Source organism: Pollicipes pollicipes, unplaced genomic scaffold (assembly GCF_011947565.3).
Source record: "Pollicipes pollicipes isolate AB1234 unplaced genomic scaffold, Ppol_2.1 Scaffold_5724;HRSCAF=6776_pilon_pilon_pilon, whole genome shotgun sequence".
Lineage (NCBI taxonomy): Eukaryota > Metazoa > Arthropoda > Thecostraca > Pollicipedomorpha > Pollicipedidae > Pollicipes > Pollicipes pollicipes.
In genome coordinates this window covers 37,560,787-37,578,000 of record NW_023596746.1, presented here as the reverse complement: position 1 = coordinate 37,578,000, position 17,214 = coordinate 37,560,787, and the positions used below count along the sequence as shown (strand labels likewise).

The window sequence follows — 17,214 nt, the reverse complement described above, 5'->3', positions numbered from 1 at the left end:
CACAGACTCGCGCTGCCGTTCGGTTATCAGCCTCTCTAAGCTAATGCAAGCAGCTGAGGATTCCTCTTACGACAGCCGGGCGATTGCCGCCACTAGCTCACGCGGGTGCATCCAGAATACAGAACAGGCCGCGAGACAAACATAGCGCCACCAACGCTCGCTTCATGACATCTTATGAGCAAGAAATTACTCTCATCTGGCACGGCAGGAGGCCCAGGATGTCCAGGGAGCGGAAACACGGACCCGCGCCTCTGGTTGTTACGAAGCCTTCAGCAACGTTTTTCCACGCCGCACTTGGACACCGCATACGCCTGGACCGCGTTCCCCATTGTCAAACACCGTCCGCAAGTTACAACCTATGGTTATAAGGAAGTACGTCAAACATCCAACGTGCGTATGACGCAGGCACTTCCGACATCATAGGTTGCAAATCATGCAGGCGCTTTGCCTATGGTGAAAGCGGGCCTGGTTGAGTTTGGTCTGTGCAGTCGTCCTCGGTACAGAATGGAGCAGGGCATTAACACCCCCATTTAAAAGCACGGTCGCGTGCCTACCTATGGCTAGCCCAATATCAGGTGTGGCAGTGTGCATTCATTTGCAAACCCCCGCCGAGTTTTGCAACCGGTTATTACCCAAAGCCTGATACATCCAAGGGGAGCATAGTGAAATGAACAGATAACAACGTTCGCCTACTGCATCACGTCCGCTGCAGCTGGTGTCTGTCACGTCAGTCAGGTGCAGCTGCACAGTCTGCATCCTGCTCTGGGAAACTCGATGGCGAAACTTATCACGAGATCAATGTACGCGTGGGCTAGCTGATTTGGAAGGTCAACATGCAGATCAACCGGTTCTCGAGTCGTGAAAGGTGTGCGCACTGCGCACATCCAGCTGCATGGCATACGGCCATCCGTTACACAGCGGGAATTCCGCACACTGCTTCAGCGCTTACCACCGTCCCGCCCGCCTTTCGCGCGCTCCGAGCCTCGCTGCCCCGTGCGTAACAGTACACATCACCAATCGTTTGCTGACTTCATATTTTAAAGCGTTCTTTAAAAACTCATCACCTTGCTCTCAATTCTACGGCAGTGCTTTGTCACAACATATATCCGACGACCCGTCCACAGTCAAGTCCTTGTCTATAATGCTCTTAACTAACACCCACCCACCGCCCGCCGCGTCACTTGTTGTGCGAGCGCCGCACGCTGGGGGGCACATAATCCTCCTCCGTCTGCCGCTTCTTCCTCAGCAGCTTCTGCACGATCGGCGGCTTGGGCAGCTGCGGCCGGTTCCACTGACGCTCCACCTCCGCCAGCAGCGGCTCTTCGTTGTCGAAGAACCAGAGCAGCCGCTCGCGCTCCCGTAAGTACTGTCGCTTCTCTTCGAGCGCCTGGACGCGCCGCTCGCGGTCGGCCGCCTGCCGTTGCAGCTCGAGCTCGTGCTGGCGGCGTTGCTGCCACTCGGCGTACAGTTGGCGCAGACGCACCACATCCGCCACCTCATGCTCCGCCACGGCGCGCTCGACCGCCAGCCGCAGCGCGTCACCGAGCGGCGCCGGTACGGTCGGCAACGAGGCCACGCGCGCCGAGAGAGCAGCCGCGTCCGGACACTGCTCGCCGGCCGCCGAGAGGAGCCCGGTGACGCGGCCTATCTGCGGACGCACAGGGCGGGGCGTGACGGCGACGGCGGGCTCGCACAGTGGACAACCACAGCAGCGCCCACGATCACACCAGACGGCCGCACTCAGGTGATAGCTGACGGTCAAAGGCGGACATCGCAGTAGATTTGAACAGCGCAGGCACAGAGAACACAACAAAGCGGGTTCAGTGCACATCGCAGCGTGGGGAAACAGTCAAGGTAGGCGCCACAGCCACAGTCGACAAGACTGAGACACATCGGCGACACCGCAGGTGGTTGTGAGGCTAGTGATGTAGCGGTTGCCAGCTAAAACGGCTACGGATGACTGACAGTCACGCGGTATGTCTGCCGACACCGGGGCCTCACCACGTCCTGGCAGACGCCGTCGCCGCCCTGCAGGCGGTCGCAGCACTGCACCAGCTCCTGCCACTTGCTGTACATGGTCCACCCGAGCAGCTCGCAGCTGTGGCCGCCAACGTCGTCGACCGTGGCGCCGATCCACGCCAGAGTCTTGCCCACTATATCGGCGGCCTCGCGCAGGTCAAAATGTCCGTCATGCCACTTGTTGCGCAGGTACTTGACGCGTACGTACTCCTGCGAAGTGGACGAAAATCGCACATGCAACAAGTCTGAGCGCAGGAGGCCACGTGCACCGGCTTAACGGGTAAAAGGAACTTCATCACGGAGAGGACAGAGACATTTTGTTACAGGCCTTCTGGGCAGTTTGCCAATTAGTCTTTACACAACAGTCAAAGCTTTGGTTTGGTCAATACAGGCCAAATCACAATATAAAACAAGGTCCACTGTATCGTCATGACAGTCACGTGATGCTACGCCTCTATTTCCCAAATAACACTAACGAAGCCAGTTCTATTTTTCAAATAAGACGTAATGCTTCACTGAAGGTATTGCTGTCTCAGCTACGCAACCAGCAGAGCTCGTTTCCAATTGGAAATACTGACCACAATTTACAACGCACGTTTATAAGCGATGCCGCCTTAAAGCGCTGATGAATGTCATAAGTTGTTCTACACTAGAAGCACCCAATCAAAACATAATTTGACACGGCATGGTTTACATCTGCCGAAAACAGGAAACAACAAACCAAAAACGCCCTGATCACTGAAGAGAACACATCTTCGTTACAGAACCTCACAGTAAGGACCAATACAAGTGCAAGGGTATCATACCGTTTCCGCATTTGGATCCTCCTCCGGTTCGGGCTCCTGCCACGGCTCGGGTACGGGGTTCTGGACATACGCGTAGCAGCAGTGCAGCGCCAACGTCTTGCTGATTGGGTTATCCCAGTCCTCCTGCAGCATCAAGTGCGTCGCGATCTTGGCGGCGTCTGCAATACAACAGGGTCAGTGCACGGGGGAAAAAGCGCGTGCTGTGTACATGGTTGAGCAAAGTGAGGCAACTCGATGCATCAAATTGGAGGTGTTGATCGAGGAAGAATCGGCTATGTGATTCAGCATCGGTCGCTCCATACCATTCGGCAGCTATCCGTCAGAGCTCATTCCACCTTTATTTTCATCGCTGGCGTCGCCAGCGCCCCCCCCCCCCCCCCCCCCCTCTACGCACAGCGAGCACCGGCAGGCGCCCAGCTCTCGGTCACGAGCCGCCGTCGCACCTCTTGTGTTGCCCTCGCGCACGAATGTGTCCATGAGCATGCTGGCCGTGTTATGGTCGAGGAAGACGCCGTAGTTGACGCGGTCGTCCAGCATGTCGAGCAGGCGGAGGCGACGGTCGGCCGAGGCGGCCACGAAGGCGCGCACCACCAGGTGGCTGGTGGACGGCAGCACGCCGGCCGTCTGCGACGTGCGACGAAACCGGTGCACCAGGTCCTGCAGGTCGTCCAGGTGCTGGTCCGACGTGGCACACAAGGCGAACTGACCGGGAGGAGGGGGAAACGGTCAGCGGAGCGAGGTGGGCGCAGCACGCGGCGGCGGGGGACCGTCCGACGGCCCGCGGACACCACCGCCTTACCCCACGATGGTGCAGGGGCGGAACACAACACAGCTGCGGATATACTGCCACCTTTCGTTTCCTACGAAGTGCGTGATGATGATGATGATGATTTGGGCTTTGGGGCGCATCGACTACGTTGGTCACATGGTGCCCAAAACCCCTACGAAGTGCGACCATCGTGTACCACCCACAGACGGATGATGCCCATGACATGGCGACCGGCACAAGGGATATTGAAATTCAGCTTTGTAAATATCGAGTTGACTGACATCAGGCATCATGGAAGTTTTGCGCGTTCACACGTAGGCGTCATACTCACCAGATCAATGTCCACGGGCAGCACCTTCCCTCTGGTCTGGAAGTTTTTATCCATGGCGAGATAGAACTTGTCTGAGAACAACTCACGGCTGTCAGACTCGACAGGCATCAATGAGACTAAGCGAACAGAGAATGCAATACATTTCAAAAGATTGAATGCATTCGCCGAAGATCTTAGCACGCTCGGCTCAGATACAACATGACACAGATGCTTCTAGTGGTGAATATGTGGTAAGCTTCACAATGTGCCCCAAACATATTGAAATACATTTCTTAGCAGAATGTTACTACTACGATCTTACCCATGTTCAAATCCCGAAATATAGGGAGGCTGGTTCGAGTGTTCCAGATATCTTGACACCAGTAGGCATCTGATAAAAAAGTCCGTCTGCCTCCTACAAACAGAGAGTCATAAATGATGCTGATATTGGTCAACCTTCAGCATCCATACTGCCATTCCTGTTGTAACACGCTGTTTTAACGAACAACATCCACATATCGCAAGGGATGATAGGGATGGTAGGGCTTGTCACCATTATGACAGCAATTAGTCTGTGACTTTTGACATCTCCAAGGACTTAAGACAAGAATGTAGCATCTGTTTATCAGTAAAGCAATGCTAAAAGTGAGAAATGCTTGTTGGTAATGCAAACGACACTGAAGGCTTTGCTCCCATGGTGATATCGCGGCGTCTTAACTTCGCAGCACATCGATTGCTGCCCATGAGGCTTTACCTTCAAAACACTTTGCTCTTCTACAGCATCTGAGCAAAGAACAAGTCAGCAGGCGAAATGTTGTTGACTCCATCATCACCACTTGATGACAACTGTCTGGGTCCTTAATAACCTGTGTTCTTCAACCGCACAACCTGGCTGTTTAGCTTGCTGGCGTCTCATAAAACATCTGCGCGCAGGAAGGAACAAACAGGGGTAAAGCATTCATGCACTTCTTTGCTCATTAAGAACTCCCTCTTTTTATTTTGATGCTTAACATCTGCAATGGTGGCTTTGGCCTATGCTATATGTTGCAAACATGGGAACATCTCAAAAAGCACTGGTAAAAAAGATAACAGGAATTACAAATCTTCTGATACAGAGTGTCCATTCAGAATGAAGCCTAGGAGATGTGCATCCTAATCTACAAGGGTGGTGGTATGCAGAAACACAGCAGCAACTGCCGTGCTAGTCAAAGCAACACTGTACATATCTGTGTTATAGTGAAGCTATATATACCCTGCCAGGGTCAGACCCAGTCATGCACTTACTCTGAAGGACCACCTAACCCTGCACGTGTCATGAGTCAGACTCCCCCACAAGTCAGCACTCATGGAGGGGCGGAGCGCAGCGGTAGAGGTCAGAGACCCAGTAGCGGCCCCCTTTGAAAGCTCCCTCCAAGCACCAGGCATGTAGAGCCGACGGCCAGCTTCCATTTCAGGTAGATGTCTGTTGACCAGGGTCACAACTAGCTGGACGTTACATCAGTGACAAGTGAACCAAGGAGTCCTTTCTCGTCCCAGCGCCGCACACCGCTAACCCAATCCCTGCATCAACACCACATGCTAATACCTCAGAACATGTGTAAAGTTGGGCGTAGATATTTTCCAATTCTTTCAAGCTGTGCTATCATGCAGCAAGGCCTGTCAATGTCACCACCTCAAATTAACCTGGATGCCCAGGGAAAATGGCTGAAGCAGTAGCTCCCTCCACCTAGCATGTCAAGAGTGCAACACAATGTGCACCAGCAAGCTTCCACAGCCGCACAAAATGGCTGTCATCGCCACCTCAAACAACTAAACCTCTGCAACTGGTTCCTGGCAAGACACCTCAACAGTACCAGATTTTGCAAAGTGCTGCCACGAAAGCACTCCAGAATCCAGAACTCCACGTACCATTGCAAAACTGGCCAACTTCCACCAGCCACGGGCAGAGGCTATCTCCAAAGCACATCAGATGATGGTGCCTATGTGCTCATTTCTTTACCATCCCTGATACCTGCATAAGGCCCTAAACTCTATTAAAGAGACTGCTATATGCTAAAAAAGAAGACCAATAACACTGAAATGATCCACCCGAGTGATTTGTCAACACCAGCCACTTCCAGGCATGAATCAAGGTTTACCTACAGCTGGCACTGTGGGGTTAGCTTGACCCTCAACAATTTTAACTTGTAACATAGGGCCCAGTGACCTTAGTGCAGAAGCACTTGGTTTTCATGATTTTGCTAAGGGTTGTCACCACTGCAGCCAGCATGGTGCAAAATTTCTTGCATCCTATGAATGGCAGGCAGTCCAGATTTCAGGTTCACCATAACCCTTGTGGAAGGCTTAGTGGTGCACACACTGAGGCTCAGTATTTCTAAGAAAGTGACTAATACACAGCCTGCCAAGTATGCCAAACTTCTGTTGGACTCAGTCAGGGAGATGACATGCTCATTTACAAGTGCACAGCCTGCCCATGCTTAATTGTTGTGTGCAAAACAGCAATAATCAGCATATCCAGAGCAATAATTCCAATGCATTCTGGTTGCTGCATTTTATGAAATATGTGTTGAATGTGATCAATTTAATTTTCAATTTCCTTCTTTTAGAATTTCTGTATTAATAAGAACTTGAAAAAATGCAGCAGTGTTCAAAATGCAAAAACAATCTAGTAGCAGGGTGCAAATTTTCTATAGTGGAGCACAAAAATGTCTGATTGCCATGGGGCATTATCATCTCATGTAAATTATCTTTGAGAGATACCAGTACAATGGGTGATACTACACAAAAGCACCACTTTTCATGTACAGCAATTCATGTAAATGCACTTTACATGAAAGGAAACACTGGTATTAACCATGGATCACTGAAACAATGCCATCTCAGGCTATGTACTATGAAACACAGGTGCATATATATGGGTTTGCAATTTATGACAGGCTGTGTGTGGTAACCATCCTCCAAAATGGCAGGTGGCCACACACCAGGTTAAACACCCTCCAAAATGGAAAGTGGCTATGCACCGGGCTTGCACACCCTCCAACATAAATGGTACACAAAAAATGTAAATGAACGTGTCACAGACGGCCACCCACTTATGCTCCACCACGATCACGCTCAAGGTACACATTGCCACTTCATGTCAAAAAAGACCATTGTATATCAATCGTTGTCTTCAAGGTAGAACATATCATAATTAATAGTAAACCAGGTCATCTAAACTCTTACCTTGGAACTTTAATAACTACAGTACTACTAACTACTAAGTCCGTCCCGGTAGCTCAGTTGGTTAGAGCGCCTGCCTTCCGATCCACCCACCCGTTCCACCCACCCGTGGCGGGGTGGGTTCGAGTCGCTTTAGGGCGCTCGCTATTTGCCCTTGACAGTTATGGCCTGCGGCCGGTGGCCAGCGGTCGCGCTAAAGGTCAGTTGGCGTCAGAGGGCAGGACGGACCGTGCCGAGCATTGCGGCACGTTAAGCTTTCGCCACAAAATTCTGCCGTTGACATGGAACTGCGCGATCGGATGGTAGGGGTCAGGGCTCACACAACAAGCACTGCTTAGCGTGAGGTCTGATCCCTGAAACCCATCCATTCAAAGGGTTCGGATCAAATCTTAAAAAAAAAACAGTAGCGAACATCCGAGCGCTGCAAACACGCAGCAACCGCGACCCCGACGCCATTGCGACGCGTGATCACCACGATCACAAAAGTGTATGCGGCCAAGGTAACAAGAATCTAATGAAATATGTTTTGTGCGTATGGTATCCACCATCCAAGCAGTCTTCCATACTGTTTGTAGATTGGTCAACATGGTGGGCAAATATGACATCTTTAGGTGGGGAATGAAAAGCAAAACGAGAACGTGACGGCTAAACAAAACTTCTGAATACCATACACCTATATGGCATGGAACATGGATGCCGGTGGGACACTGGGTTGAGGGGGAGAGGGTGGGGAGGTTAGGTAAGGTTAGGTTAGGCTAGGTTAGGTTAGGTTAGGTTGTTAGGTTAAACTAGGCTAGGCTAGGCTGGGCAAGGCTAGGTTAGGTTAGGTTAGGTTAGGTTAACTTAAGTTAGGTTAGGTTAGGCTAGGCTAGGTTAGGTTAGGTTTGGTTAGGCACATTTAGGCTATGTTCTGGACTATTCTGGCCTGTTTGTTTCATCAACATACCTCCTTGTGATAAGAAATGTATTTCATTGCATTATTATTCTTAACCTTGGTCCATACATTTTTAAGGTTCTTGATGCTGCTTGATGCACAGTTATGTTGCGACTGTGCACAGTAATGGCACTGGTGTCGTGGGTGCTGCGTGTGCAGCGCTCAGGAGCTCGCCATCATAATTATAAAAATTTGTAGGTAAGAGCGTGAATCTACCTGTTTCGTGATTATTTACAATATGTCCTGCCTTTAATGCGACAAATGGTGTACCATGATTTTTTCTAACGTTAGGTAGGAAAGTACACCTTGACCGTGAGATCGCCATCTCTGACCACTTTTTTGGCTATTTATAGCAATGTTTTTCATTTCAAAGTATATTTTTGCTAAGGCCAACTTACCTGTTCTAATTTCACACCCTTACAGTCAGTGTCTGAAACTTGGGTGTTTCTTGGTGTTTTTAGCCCAGACATTGTGCTCTCCACAAATATACACTGCAAAGAATGTAAAAATTGTTCTCTGAGAGCAACGCCAGATGGAGGCAAGCTGTTCCTGCAACTTCGACAGCATCGCGCGCCACACTCACGACTGAACGAGAGATACTGCCTGCGGATTACAGCGGAATCCCTCTACCATATCACACATAATCTTTCCTTGCAATGCCTTCAGTGCCTAGGTCTGTTGCTGCTCACCAGCATATGTTTAACTCACCTGCCGTCCAATCACACCAACGGGCTCACGAACAGAGCCAATCCCGCACCCAAAACATACCAGGGAGAAGCGCGTGGAATGCCTCGCACGCGGCACGATTCAACATTTCTGGATTGCACGTAGAAATAATCGTACCACAAGAAAAATTGAAACGAAAGTATATGATGTAGGCGTTACATGTACCTCTAAGTATAAGATGAATTAATAATATATTGATGAATAAGTTACCGTTCCTTTTTTAAAACGTACTTTTATTGAAATTTCATTGGACACTATAAAAAATTGATATTGTATGGAACGTATAATCGTGACGCTAAACATCACCCAAGCACACGATCTGGCACGTGGAAAACCAAAGCTCCACGAGTCTCTGGCTCTTAGGGAGGATTTAGCATTGGAGAGAAGGCATATACTCCACCAAGAAATCCGAGCTGAATACGTGATGAACATGCACACAAGTGTCATCAAACAAAAGTATGGAGTTTTTCTATCGATCCACAGAGCGTTCTCACAGGATCATGGTCTGAGTATTAAGCTAAGGCAGTGTTTCTCATTCTCCGTTGAGTAGAACTTCTACTGGTGTATTTATATGATTATTCTCGTTTTTTTGGATCCACCTTTTGTTTTAGCAGGGCTTTGCCAACCAATATTTATTACAAAATCAACACGGTCCTAAAAAGCAATATCAAAACCGATAAATAACACACAGCGGCTCTGTCTTTGAAGACAGCTATCGCGTGCGCGCCATTTATGTAGCCTACCGAACCTTGTTTTGGCGCAAAGCCCTGGAGCAGAGCAAGGCGAGCAGAGGGCATAACCAAGGCCCTACAACAGGCAACACGTCGTCGAGCCTTGTTAATACGGATCCGTACTAAGAGGGGAACGGTGTTTAACGCCGATTTGTGCTAAAAGTGGCGGAGTTTAGCACGCTTAGGTATTAGACAACGTAGTCCCGTAACCCAGGGCTCCACATCGGAAATTAGGCTATTTCAGAGGTGAACCTCGTGAATTTCTTTTCGTTCTATGGGAGTGGAAAACCTTCGCCATTTTGACATCCCAATTCTGATTTGATTGCGAGTTGCTTCGAGCGCGCGGTCGGCCGATTGTTGGTCAGTGGGGGGCATGGGCAAGCGGCGAGGGAACGTGCCCAGAGAAACACTTGCACCTAATTTACAAAGCAGCATGTTCTGCGAGATGAGTGTGGTATTGATATATCCTGGACTACAGGCCTTGGGGTATATCGTCTTGCGGGTAGTGCGGATGATGGAATATGGTTCTTGGGCTGTAGTGGTTTGCATTAGGCATAGGTTTGGCTCAAATTTCTTGAGTCACCTAAGGAATGGCTTACAGAATTTAGTATCTGATTCAGCTCATGACTCATTCCTGTTCTATATTTCATTTGGCTTAGTTCAGATGCAGTGCTTTCATTGAGTCATTTGACTCCTTACCTTACCTTACCTTACCTTATGGTGATCGGGAATTGTAAAAGGCCACTAGGCCTGTAGGTCCCGGTCTCGTCAGGCTCCCGGTCCGGTAACCAGACAGTCTCAAATTATAGGAATATTCAGTGTGGGACGTCGTACATGATGTCAGCCCAGTGCGTATCAAGCCTAGCCTTGAACTGTTCAACTGAGGTCGACGACACGACCGGGTGCGGAAGAGCGTTCCAGTCGTTGACAACCCGCGTGCTGAATGAGTTGCGACGGGCGAGAGTCCTAGCTCGAGGTTTTCTGAGCTTCCATTGGTGTCCTCTCGTCACCTCCGAGTTGTGCCTTGTCACGAACTCCTCTTCCGATAGCGACATGCCTCCATGAAATAGCTGGTACACTGTTACCATGTCTCCCCTGCGACGACGATAGTACAGTGAGGGCAGCTGAAGGAGTCTGAGCCTCTCAGGGTATGGCTGGCGCCTAACTTCATAGACAAGCCGGGTAGCTCGTCGCTGAACTCGTTCCAGCCGTTTCTGGTCCAGTTTGCCGAACGGGCCCCAGATAACGTTGCCATACTCTAAGTACGGACGTACTAAGATCTTTAAAAGCAATGGCAACGTGCGAGCATCGATATTGGCAAAAGACCGCCTCACGACCGCCAGCATCTGGTTGGCCTTGGAGATCGATTCCGCCGTCTGCACGTGGAACTGGAGCCGGTAATCCACGAAGATCCCGAGGTCCTCGGTGGACTCGACCGCGATTTCGGCACCGTCCAAGAAGTACGTCAGCCTCGGGTTGCAGTTCCCGATGTGCATTATTTTGCATTTTACTGCACTAAAGGGGAGCAGCCACTCCTTTGACCACTTGGCCAGGGCGTCGAGGTCAGCCTGCAGAGGTGAGTGAGTCAGGGGTCCCGGGACACGACAGTAGACCTTGGTGTCATCCACAAACATCTTGACCACGCTTCGCACTTGCTCTGGTAGATCGTTCGCGAAAATAATGAACAGCGTTGGTGCAAGTACTGACCTTTGCGGGATGCCGCTGACGACGTCGGTCCAGTCCGACTTCGAGCCCTGGACCCGCACTCTCTTCATCCGATGAGTAAGAAAAGCCCTGATCCAGCGTAGCAAATTACCTCTCACACCGTAAGCATGAAGCTTGGAGAGCAGACGGTTATGGGGAACAGAATCAAAGGCTTTGCTGAAGTCCAGATACGCCACGTCCACCGGTTCTCCATCCTCTACCGCGGCGCTCCAATCCTCCATGACCTCTAACAGCGGGGTGGTACAGGACCGCTTAGGGAGAAACCCATGCTGGGCCGCATGAAGAAGTCCAGACTCTGAGAAGTGATTAAGTAGGGCATCACGGACGAAAGTTTCAAGTATCTTGGAGGGAATAGCAGTAAGGCTCACTGGGCGGTAGCTCGCTGGAGATTGTCGGTTACCCTTCTTGAAAATCGGGACCACCTCGCTAAGCTTCCATTCCAGAGGGAGCCAGAGTGCCTGACTCATAACTGATGCAGGTTGTAAAAGGTAAGTAGTTCTCAGCTGATATTTTGGAGATTCCATGATCAACAGTATTGTGTTTGCTGCTCAGAAATAACAATCTTGTGATGTTGTGCAAAGCATTGTGATTAATGCCACTTGGTGTTCATTTTATCTTCCTGAAATTGTATGTTGACTTCCCTAGAACACAATATATTTCCTCATCCTGCCAACCAAGTTCAGCCATATGACTCACTAATTACTGATACAGCATAGTTGAAAATGATTGGCTCATGATTTGGCTCATGCAATGTGTGACAAATGCAATTTAGGTCATGACTAAAAGCAGCATTTTTCTTAGTAAACAAATGCAGGTTATAACTCATCCCAAAACAATTGACTCATGGGCTCATTCACAATTCACCTAACATCAAACATGGGTGTGGTTAGCATGTGCACACATGTGCAAGAATGTTGCATTTGAGTACATGTCTACTTGGTTGTGTTCATCACATCAGGCAAGCAGGCATTACTTTTGCATGTTGATTGTGTCCAAAAATGTATGTGCATATTGGCTGAATGTTTATATATCTTCTGGTTCATGACTGATATTCAGCAAACTTCTTGATGAATAACATTGGGTTTCCTGTTCAGGAACTTCAGTAAGAATTCTGTGCTGATGTTGCAAAAAGCCTTATGACTAATGCTGCATGGTGTTAATTTTGACACTGACATAACATGTGAGTTTGCCTAGGACACATTGTATTTCCTTGTGCTGCCAGTTTATTTTCAGCCCCATGACCCACTGAAGCCACATGGTTGGAAATAATTAACTTCTGATTCAGGTCATGAAATGTATGACAAATGGGAGTCAGGTCATGAAGCAAAACAACATTTTCCTGATGAGCAGACACAGCACATAACTTCCCCAAAATGATGGGCTCATGAACAGATTCATGATTCAGCCTGAGTTGAACACAGGTCTGGCCAGCATGTGTATATGTGTGAACAATGCTAAAGTTTAGTAGATGGTTACCTAGTTATGGTGATCACATCAGAGGAACTGGTATTATTTTGACATGTTAACTGTTAACTGTGCTGTTAAAAGGTTTTGTTATCTCATGCCCAGCCATGTAGCCAGACTTGGGTTCATTTATAAGTTGAAATCCTGGATGTGAACTGGTGTCTTTTAGGATGTGCATGCCTGCAGTGTGTATATATATATATATATATATATATATATATATATATATATATATATATATATATGGGTGTGGGTGTGGGTGTGTTCATATATGTATATATATATATATATGTACATGTGTATATATACATGTATGCCTGTGTCTGTATGTATGTATGTATCCCCTAGTTTCTGGCTGAGGTTTTGCAAATGCATGGTGTTTTTCCCCCTAGTGCTATTTCAGTTTCAGCCATCTTAAGCACTGACACAGCATTGGCAGACATGACCAGCTCATGATTAAGCTTATGGAATTTATGAAGAATGTGATAAGCTCATGACTGAAAGTAGCATTTTTTGTAGTGAACTGACACAGCTCACAGCCCACTTTAAAATGAATGGCTCCTGAGCAGACTCATGGTCCAGCTTGAGTCCAATACATGTCTGGTTAGCATACGCATCTGTGTGATTCTCCATTTTAGCAGATGGATGCCATGTTATCACCATGACGTGGTATCAGGGGAAAAGGCATTTCATGCCTGAAATGTTGACTTGATTCGAGCTGAGTCACGATTTTGGCTCCCGGATGTGAACTGAACTTTAAAAGGTGTATGTTAGAAGTAATATTTTAATTTAGTTGATGAAAGTGTGTCTGGAATTAGAGCATGCAGCATGTAAATGTTGTTTTGCAAAGGTCTCATGGTGCATTTTATGGCAATACGATCAAACAAACTTTTGTATACGTACTGTGATTGTAACTACATGTTTAAAATGTCGTACTCTTGCTGGAAATGATTATGGAACTGGTCGAAAGGTTCAACAAACATGTTAACTTTGGCAACATTCTCCCTTGGCACTCCAAAAATAAGTGCACAATATGAAGCTGTAAACAAACGACCAAGGACATCAATGCTGAATATGTTGCGATGGACAACCAGCAAGGTGCAATAGAAAACCTGCTCCCTAAATCCTCAGTTACATAGTGCATGTATATACATATATACATATATATATATATATATATATATATATATATATATATATATATATATTGCATAGTATTTTGTGCAGACGCAGATTGATCAATCAACCACAGATAACAAATAATATCCAAAGTTATTGGTCATAAGGTAAATTTATATCAATGTGTTTTTTAAAGATAAAAAGTTTCCAAACACGCACGTTTGAAAGTACGACAAAAACACATTGATTCGGAATATTGACGCTTCTGCTCATGCTCAGCAATTGTTATATGAACCAATGAGGTCATAACAAAGGTATCGGTGCCTATAAATTATCGTCCCTCGATTAGGCCGGGTTCACAATGTTGTAGAAGCTTCAAAATAAACCCTTGCACAATCATATGCCTATGGGTTGGAGAAATATAACTCGGCGTTGGGGTGGATTTTAATTCCGCGACTCCTGAGACACTGATGTCAGGATTAGTTTGCATATTCTAGCACCCACCTTTTTTCCTTCAGTCTGTGGACATGCTTCAATGTTGAGTGTGGTGTCGGAGTGCTATAGAGTATGTATAGAGTATGACTGTTATTATCAGAGTACGAATATCACTATCAGAATGCATCACCATCAGAGTATGAATAACACTATCAGAGCATGAGTATTATTATCAGACATGGTGAAACACCGTCATGTGTACTATATGAGACACGATTCTGCACCTATGTTCCCTGTACAGTGACGATACAAGCGAGGGACTGAGCTGCAAGCGTCAGATTGAAGAATGCATGTTACGATGGCAATGCCTTATGTTCTTGAGCTTGTATCCACTGCTGTGATCATTCGTTCCCATACCCCGTCATCTTCGTTCGTCCATTGCGAAGTTGGTTTGCGGTTATGCGCTCGGTGGTGCTGGTATTTAGTTGTCTACGGCTCGGCTGCGGCTGCGACTCTACGACCCACTCAGGTGTCGGCTGTGGCGTCGCCTGCTTTTTACCCCGAGAGGAAGGGTGGGCGCTGCGAGTAATCGAATCGAATCCCGAATTCCTGAACTTATTAGACATGTTCGGCTTGTCCACTCCACTGTCGGCACTCCTATGTATTCAGCTGTGATAAAGTCAACCTACGTTTTATTTTCACAGGTGCTGGACAGAACTGCTGAGCAACACAGACGCTAGAAGGATTTGGTGGACTTCACTGTTCGAGCTGCAAGAAGCAGAGTTTCCGGGAAAGAAGACCAGACCACGGAGAGTTATCTTTCACCAGCCCGGCCAGCAATTCACTGTTATCCATGTAATACGTCCCTCGCCAGCCCAGCTCCTCCAGAGACGCCCACCCGTTCCCCGCCAGCCCAACTCCGTCATAACGCCCATTGGCTTCCCCGTCAGCCGAGCTCTCTGCAGGACCACCCATCTGCTTTCTGCGAACCCAGCTTCCGCCACAAACACTCAGCTGGCCGTCGCCAAACCATCTTCCTCATACGAAACCCACCCGCTCTCCGTCAGCCGTGCTCGCCCATAAAACACCCTAGGTCGGTCTTCAGCCCACCTCCACCGTACCGCACCCGCCGGATCCTCGCCAGCCCGGCTCCCCTGTTCCGAAACCACCTGTTCCCGTGAAGCCGAGGTCCCTCGACCGCGCCTACCGCCACGATTAGGACTTGAGTCGGTTGGCTTGTGTGTGTCCCAACGCTGCATCAAGCGTGCGTTTTCTCGGTCAATTTCGTGTATCATACATTTGCAGCTGATTCGGGTTATACCCAGAGGCAGATACAAGTATTACAACGTGGGACTGAGTGGGAAAGCTGCAATTTACATCGCACCTCTGCTTGGTATGAAAAATGAGTGCATCGTGTATCCTCAAGATCCTGCTTTCGCCACGAATTTGAGGTGCCTTGCAGCGGTGCTTTTCTGGTTGTCAGGTATGCAATATGGAAATGCCAAAAATGACGCCGGCCGAAATAGTCTATGAAGTTTAGGAAAAAGGGGAAGTTTGTCCCACTCTTGGGCCTTTGCAAGGACGCCACCGGAGTTGTCTGATCACCTGCAAAGGCGGTTCGGACCCTCAGCTTTAGATGGAGATCTGGCCGTCAAAATCGGTGCCCATATGGTCCGATTTGTCTGGAAAATAGTTAAAACTGAACGTGCGAATGTGATTTTTGCTACAGCGATCATCGTTGCTGGTTTTTTCTTTTCGTTTTACGTCTGGCCACTTAAGTCACCGTACAATGAGACACATTCGACAAACCCAGTTCGCTCAAAAGTACATGAGGGGTAATTTTGGGTTTGGGTGAACATCGGCACTAACGTGCAGTGCCCGACGTGATTCGACGACCGACATCCTCAGCGTGATATGGCTGACCGCGAAACGCGCTCATGTTTACTCTCTGAAGCATATGTTAGAGAGTTCTTCATATTGCTTTAGGGTTTTGAACTGAAATAGCCGTCTTAAAGGCCAGTCTGTGTAGTTAACAGCCCCGCTTATCTTAAGGCCTAAACCCCTCTAGTTTCTGAACTGCATGCCCGCAAATATAAGGGGCCTTTTTTCGGGGAGAGTAGTTCAAGATCACCTTGGCATTCGTGACGTCATAATAAAGTCCTTCGAACCCTGCCACTCCATAAGCCGTGCGATGATTTAGGCCAATCAAGATGTAATGGAAGAGTAGCTCACATCAGGCGTTCGTGAGCACGGTCTTCAGATATAACGGCCGCCGGTTGGCTCTCAATGTGGTGCGAGGTTCGATGATGTATCATTATGTACCAACAATGACGTATCGAAGAGTATATTTAAGTTGTTGAGTGCATTTGCGACGAATATTGTTCACATAGACAAGACGGTGGTTCACACAGACAAGACTTATTTCTCGGAGAAAAACGAAGAGAGTAGAGATATAGATGCATTGATATTTCGGCAAAGCACCTGTATCGAAACGAACAGCGAAGTGAATTCACTTCGGCTATCTGTCTATCACATTCTGCACGGCGCTTGAAATCTATGTTTGCTGGTAGTCACCCCTCGGCCCGCACTTAGTCACCCAACCAGTCGCATGTTTCGTAGCCGTGCCCGTTTCGTTTCGTTTCGTGCATTGTGCCCCGCGAGACTGGCACTTGCCGCTGAGTGCTACGGCGGGGAGGTCCTGCGAGCCTTCCTACTCTGTCAGATGATGATTTGAAATACAGCATCACCCGACCGATGCGTTTGTCGTGAGTGGATGTGAAGGGAACTGAAATGAAGGAGAACGTGCTTTGAAAAGACCAACACAGCCCTCGTCGCCCGGTACACGAATGCGTAGTGTTAAACTGTGGGTCTGTTTTGCGTATCGGGTAGAACCGTGATGACGACGCGCTGCATGACATGCAGAGTGAGACCTGTGTACACCAGAAGTGAGGCTT

At 48.3% G+C, this 17,214-nt stretch overlaps 1 protein-coding gene across 7 annotated transcripts; it reads right to left on the bottom strand.

Annotated features, from left to right (window-relative positions):
- Nucleotides 1-1,015: 1,015 nt before the first annotated feature.
- On the bottom strand, nt 1,016-14,681 carry LOC119102588 (uncharacterized). Of its 7 annotated transcripts, none has more exons than XM_037226019.1 (8): nt 14,330-14,681; nt 4,659-4,827; nt 4,227-4,319; nt 3,926-3,996; nt 3,269-3,527; nt 2,826-2,983; nt 2,002-2,229; nt 1,016-1,648 (listed from the first exon to the last, which is right to left on the bottom strand). In XM_037226019.1, the coding sequence occupies exons 2-8, from the start codon at nt 4,732-4,734 to the stop codon at nt 1,178-1,180; spliced, it is 1,356 nt and encodes a 451-aa protein (XP_037081914.1). In that variant the 5' UTR covers nt 4,735-4,827; nt 14,330-14,681; the 3' UTR covers nt 1,016-1,177. The 7 variants fall into 7 exon arrangements, with proteins under 7 accessions (XP_037081914.1, XP_037081915.1, XP_037081910.1 ...); XM_037226020.1 differs by lacking the exon at nt 14,330-14,681 and adding an exon at nt 9,281-9,303; XM_037226015.1 differs by lacking the exon at nt 14,330-14,681 and adding an exon at nt 9,187-9,276.
- Nucleotides 14,682-17,214: the final 2,533 nt, after the last annotated feature.

Excerpts from the sequence above, each read along its gene's own strand:
- LOC119102588 (XM_037226019.1), bottom strand. The coding sequence starts at position 4,734 with ATGATGGAGTCAACAACATTTCGCCTGCTGACTTGTTCTTTGCTCAGA. Across the intron at positions 2,984-3,268 it reads GCGCGAGGGCAACACAAGAG|ACGCCGCCAAGATCGCGACG; the intron begins GTGCGACGGCGG and ends GTTGTATTGCAG. Across the intron at positions 2,230-2,825 it reads AGGATCCAAATGCGGAAACG|GAGTACGTACGCGTCAAGTA; the intron begins GTATGATACCCT and ends TCCACTTCGCAG.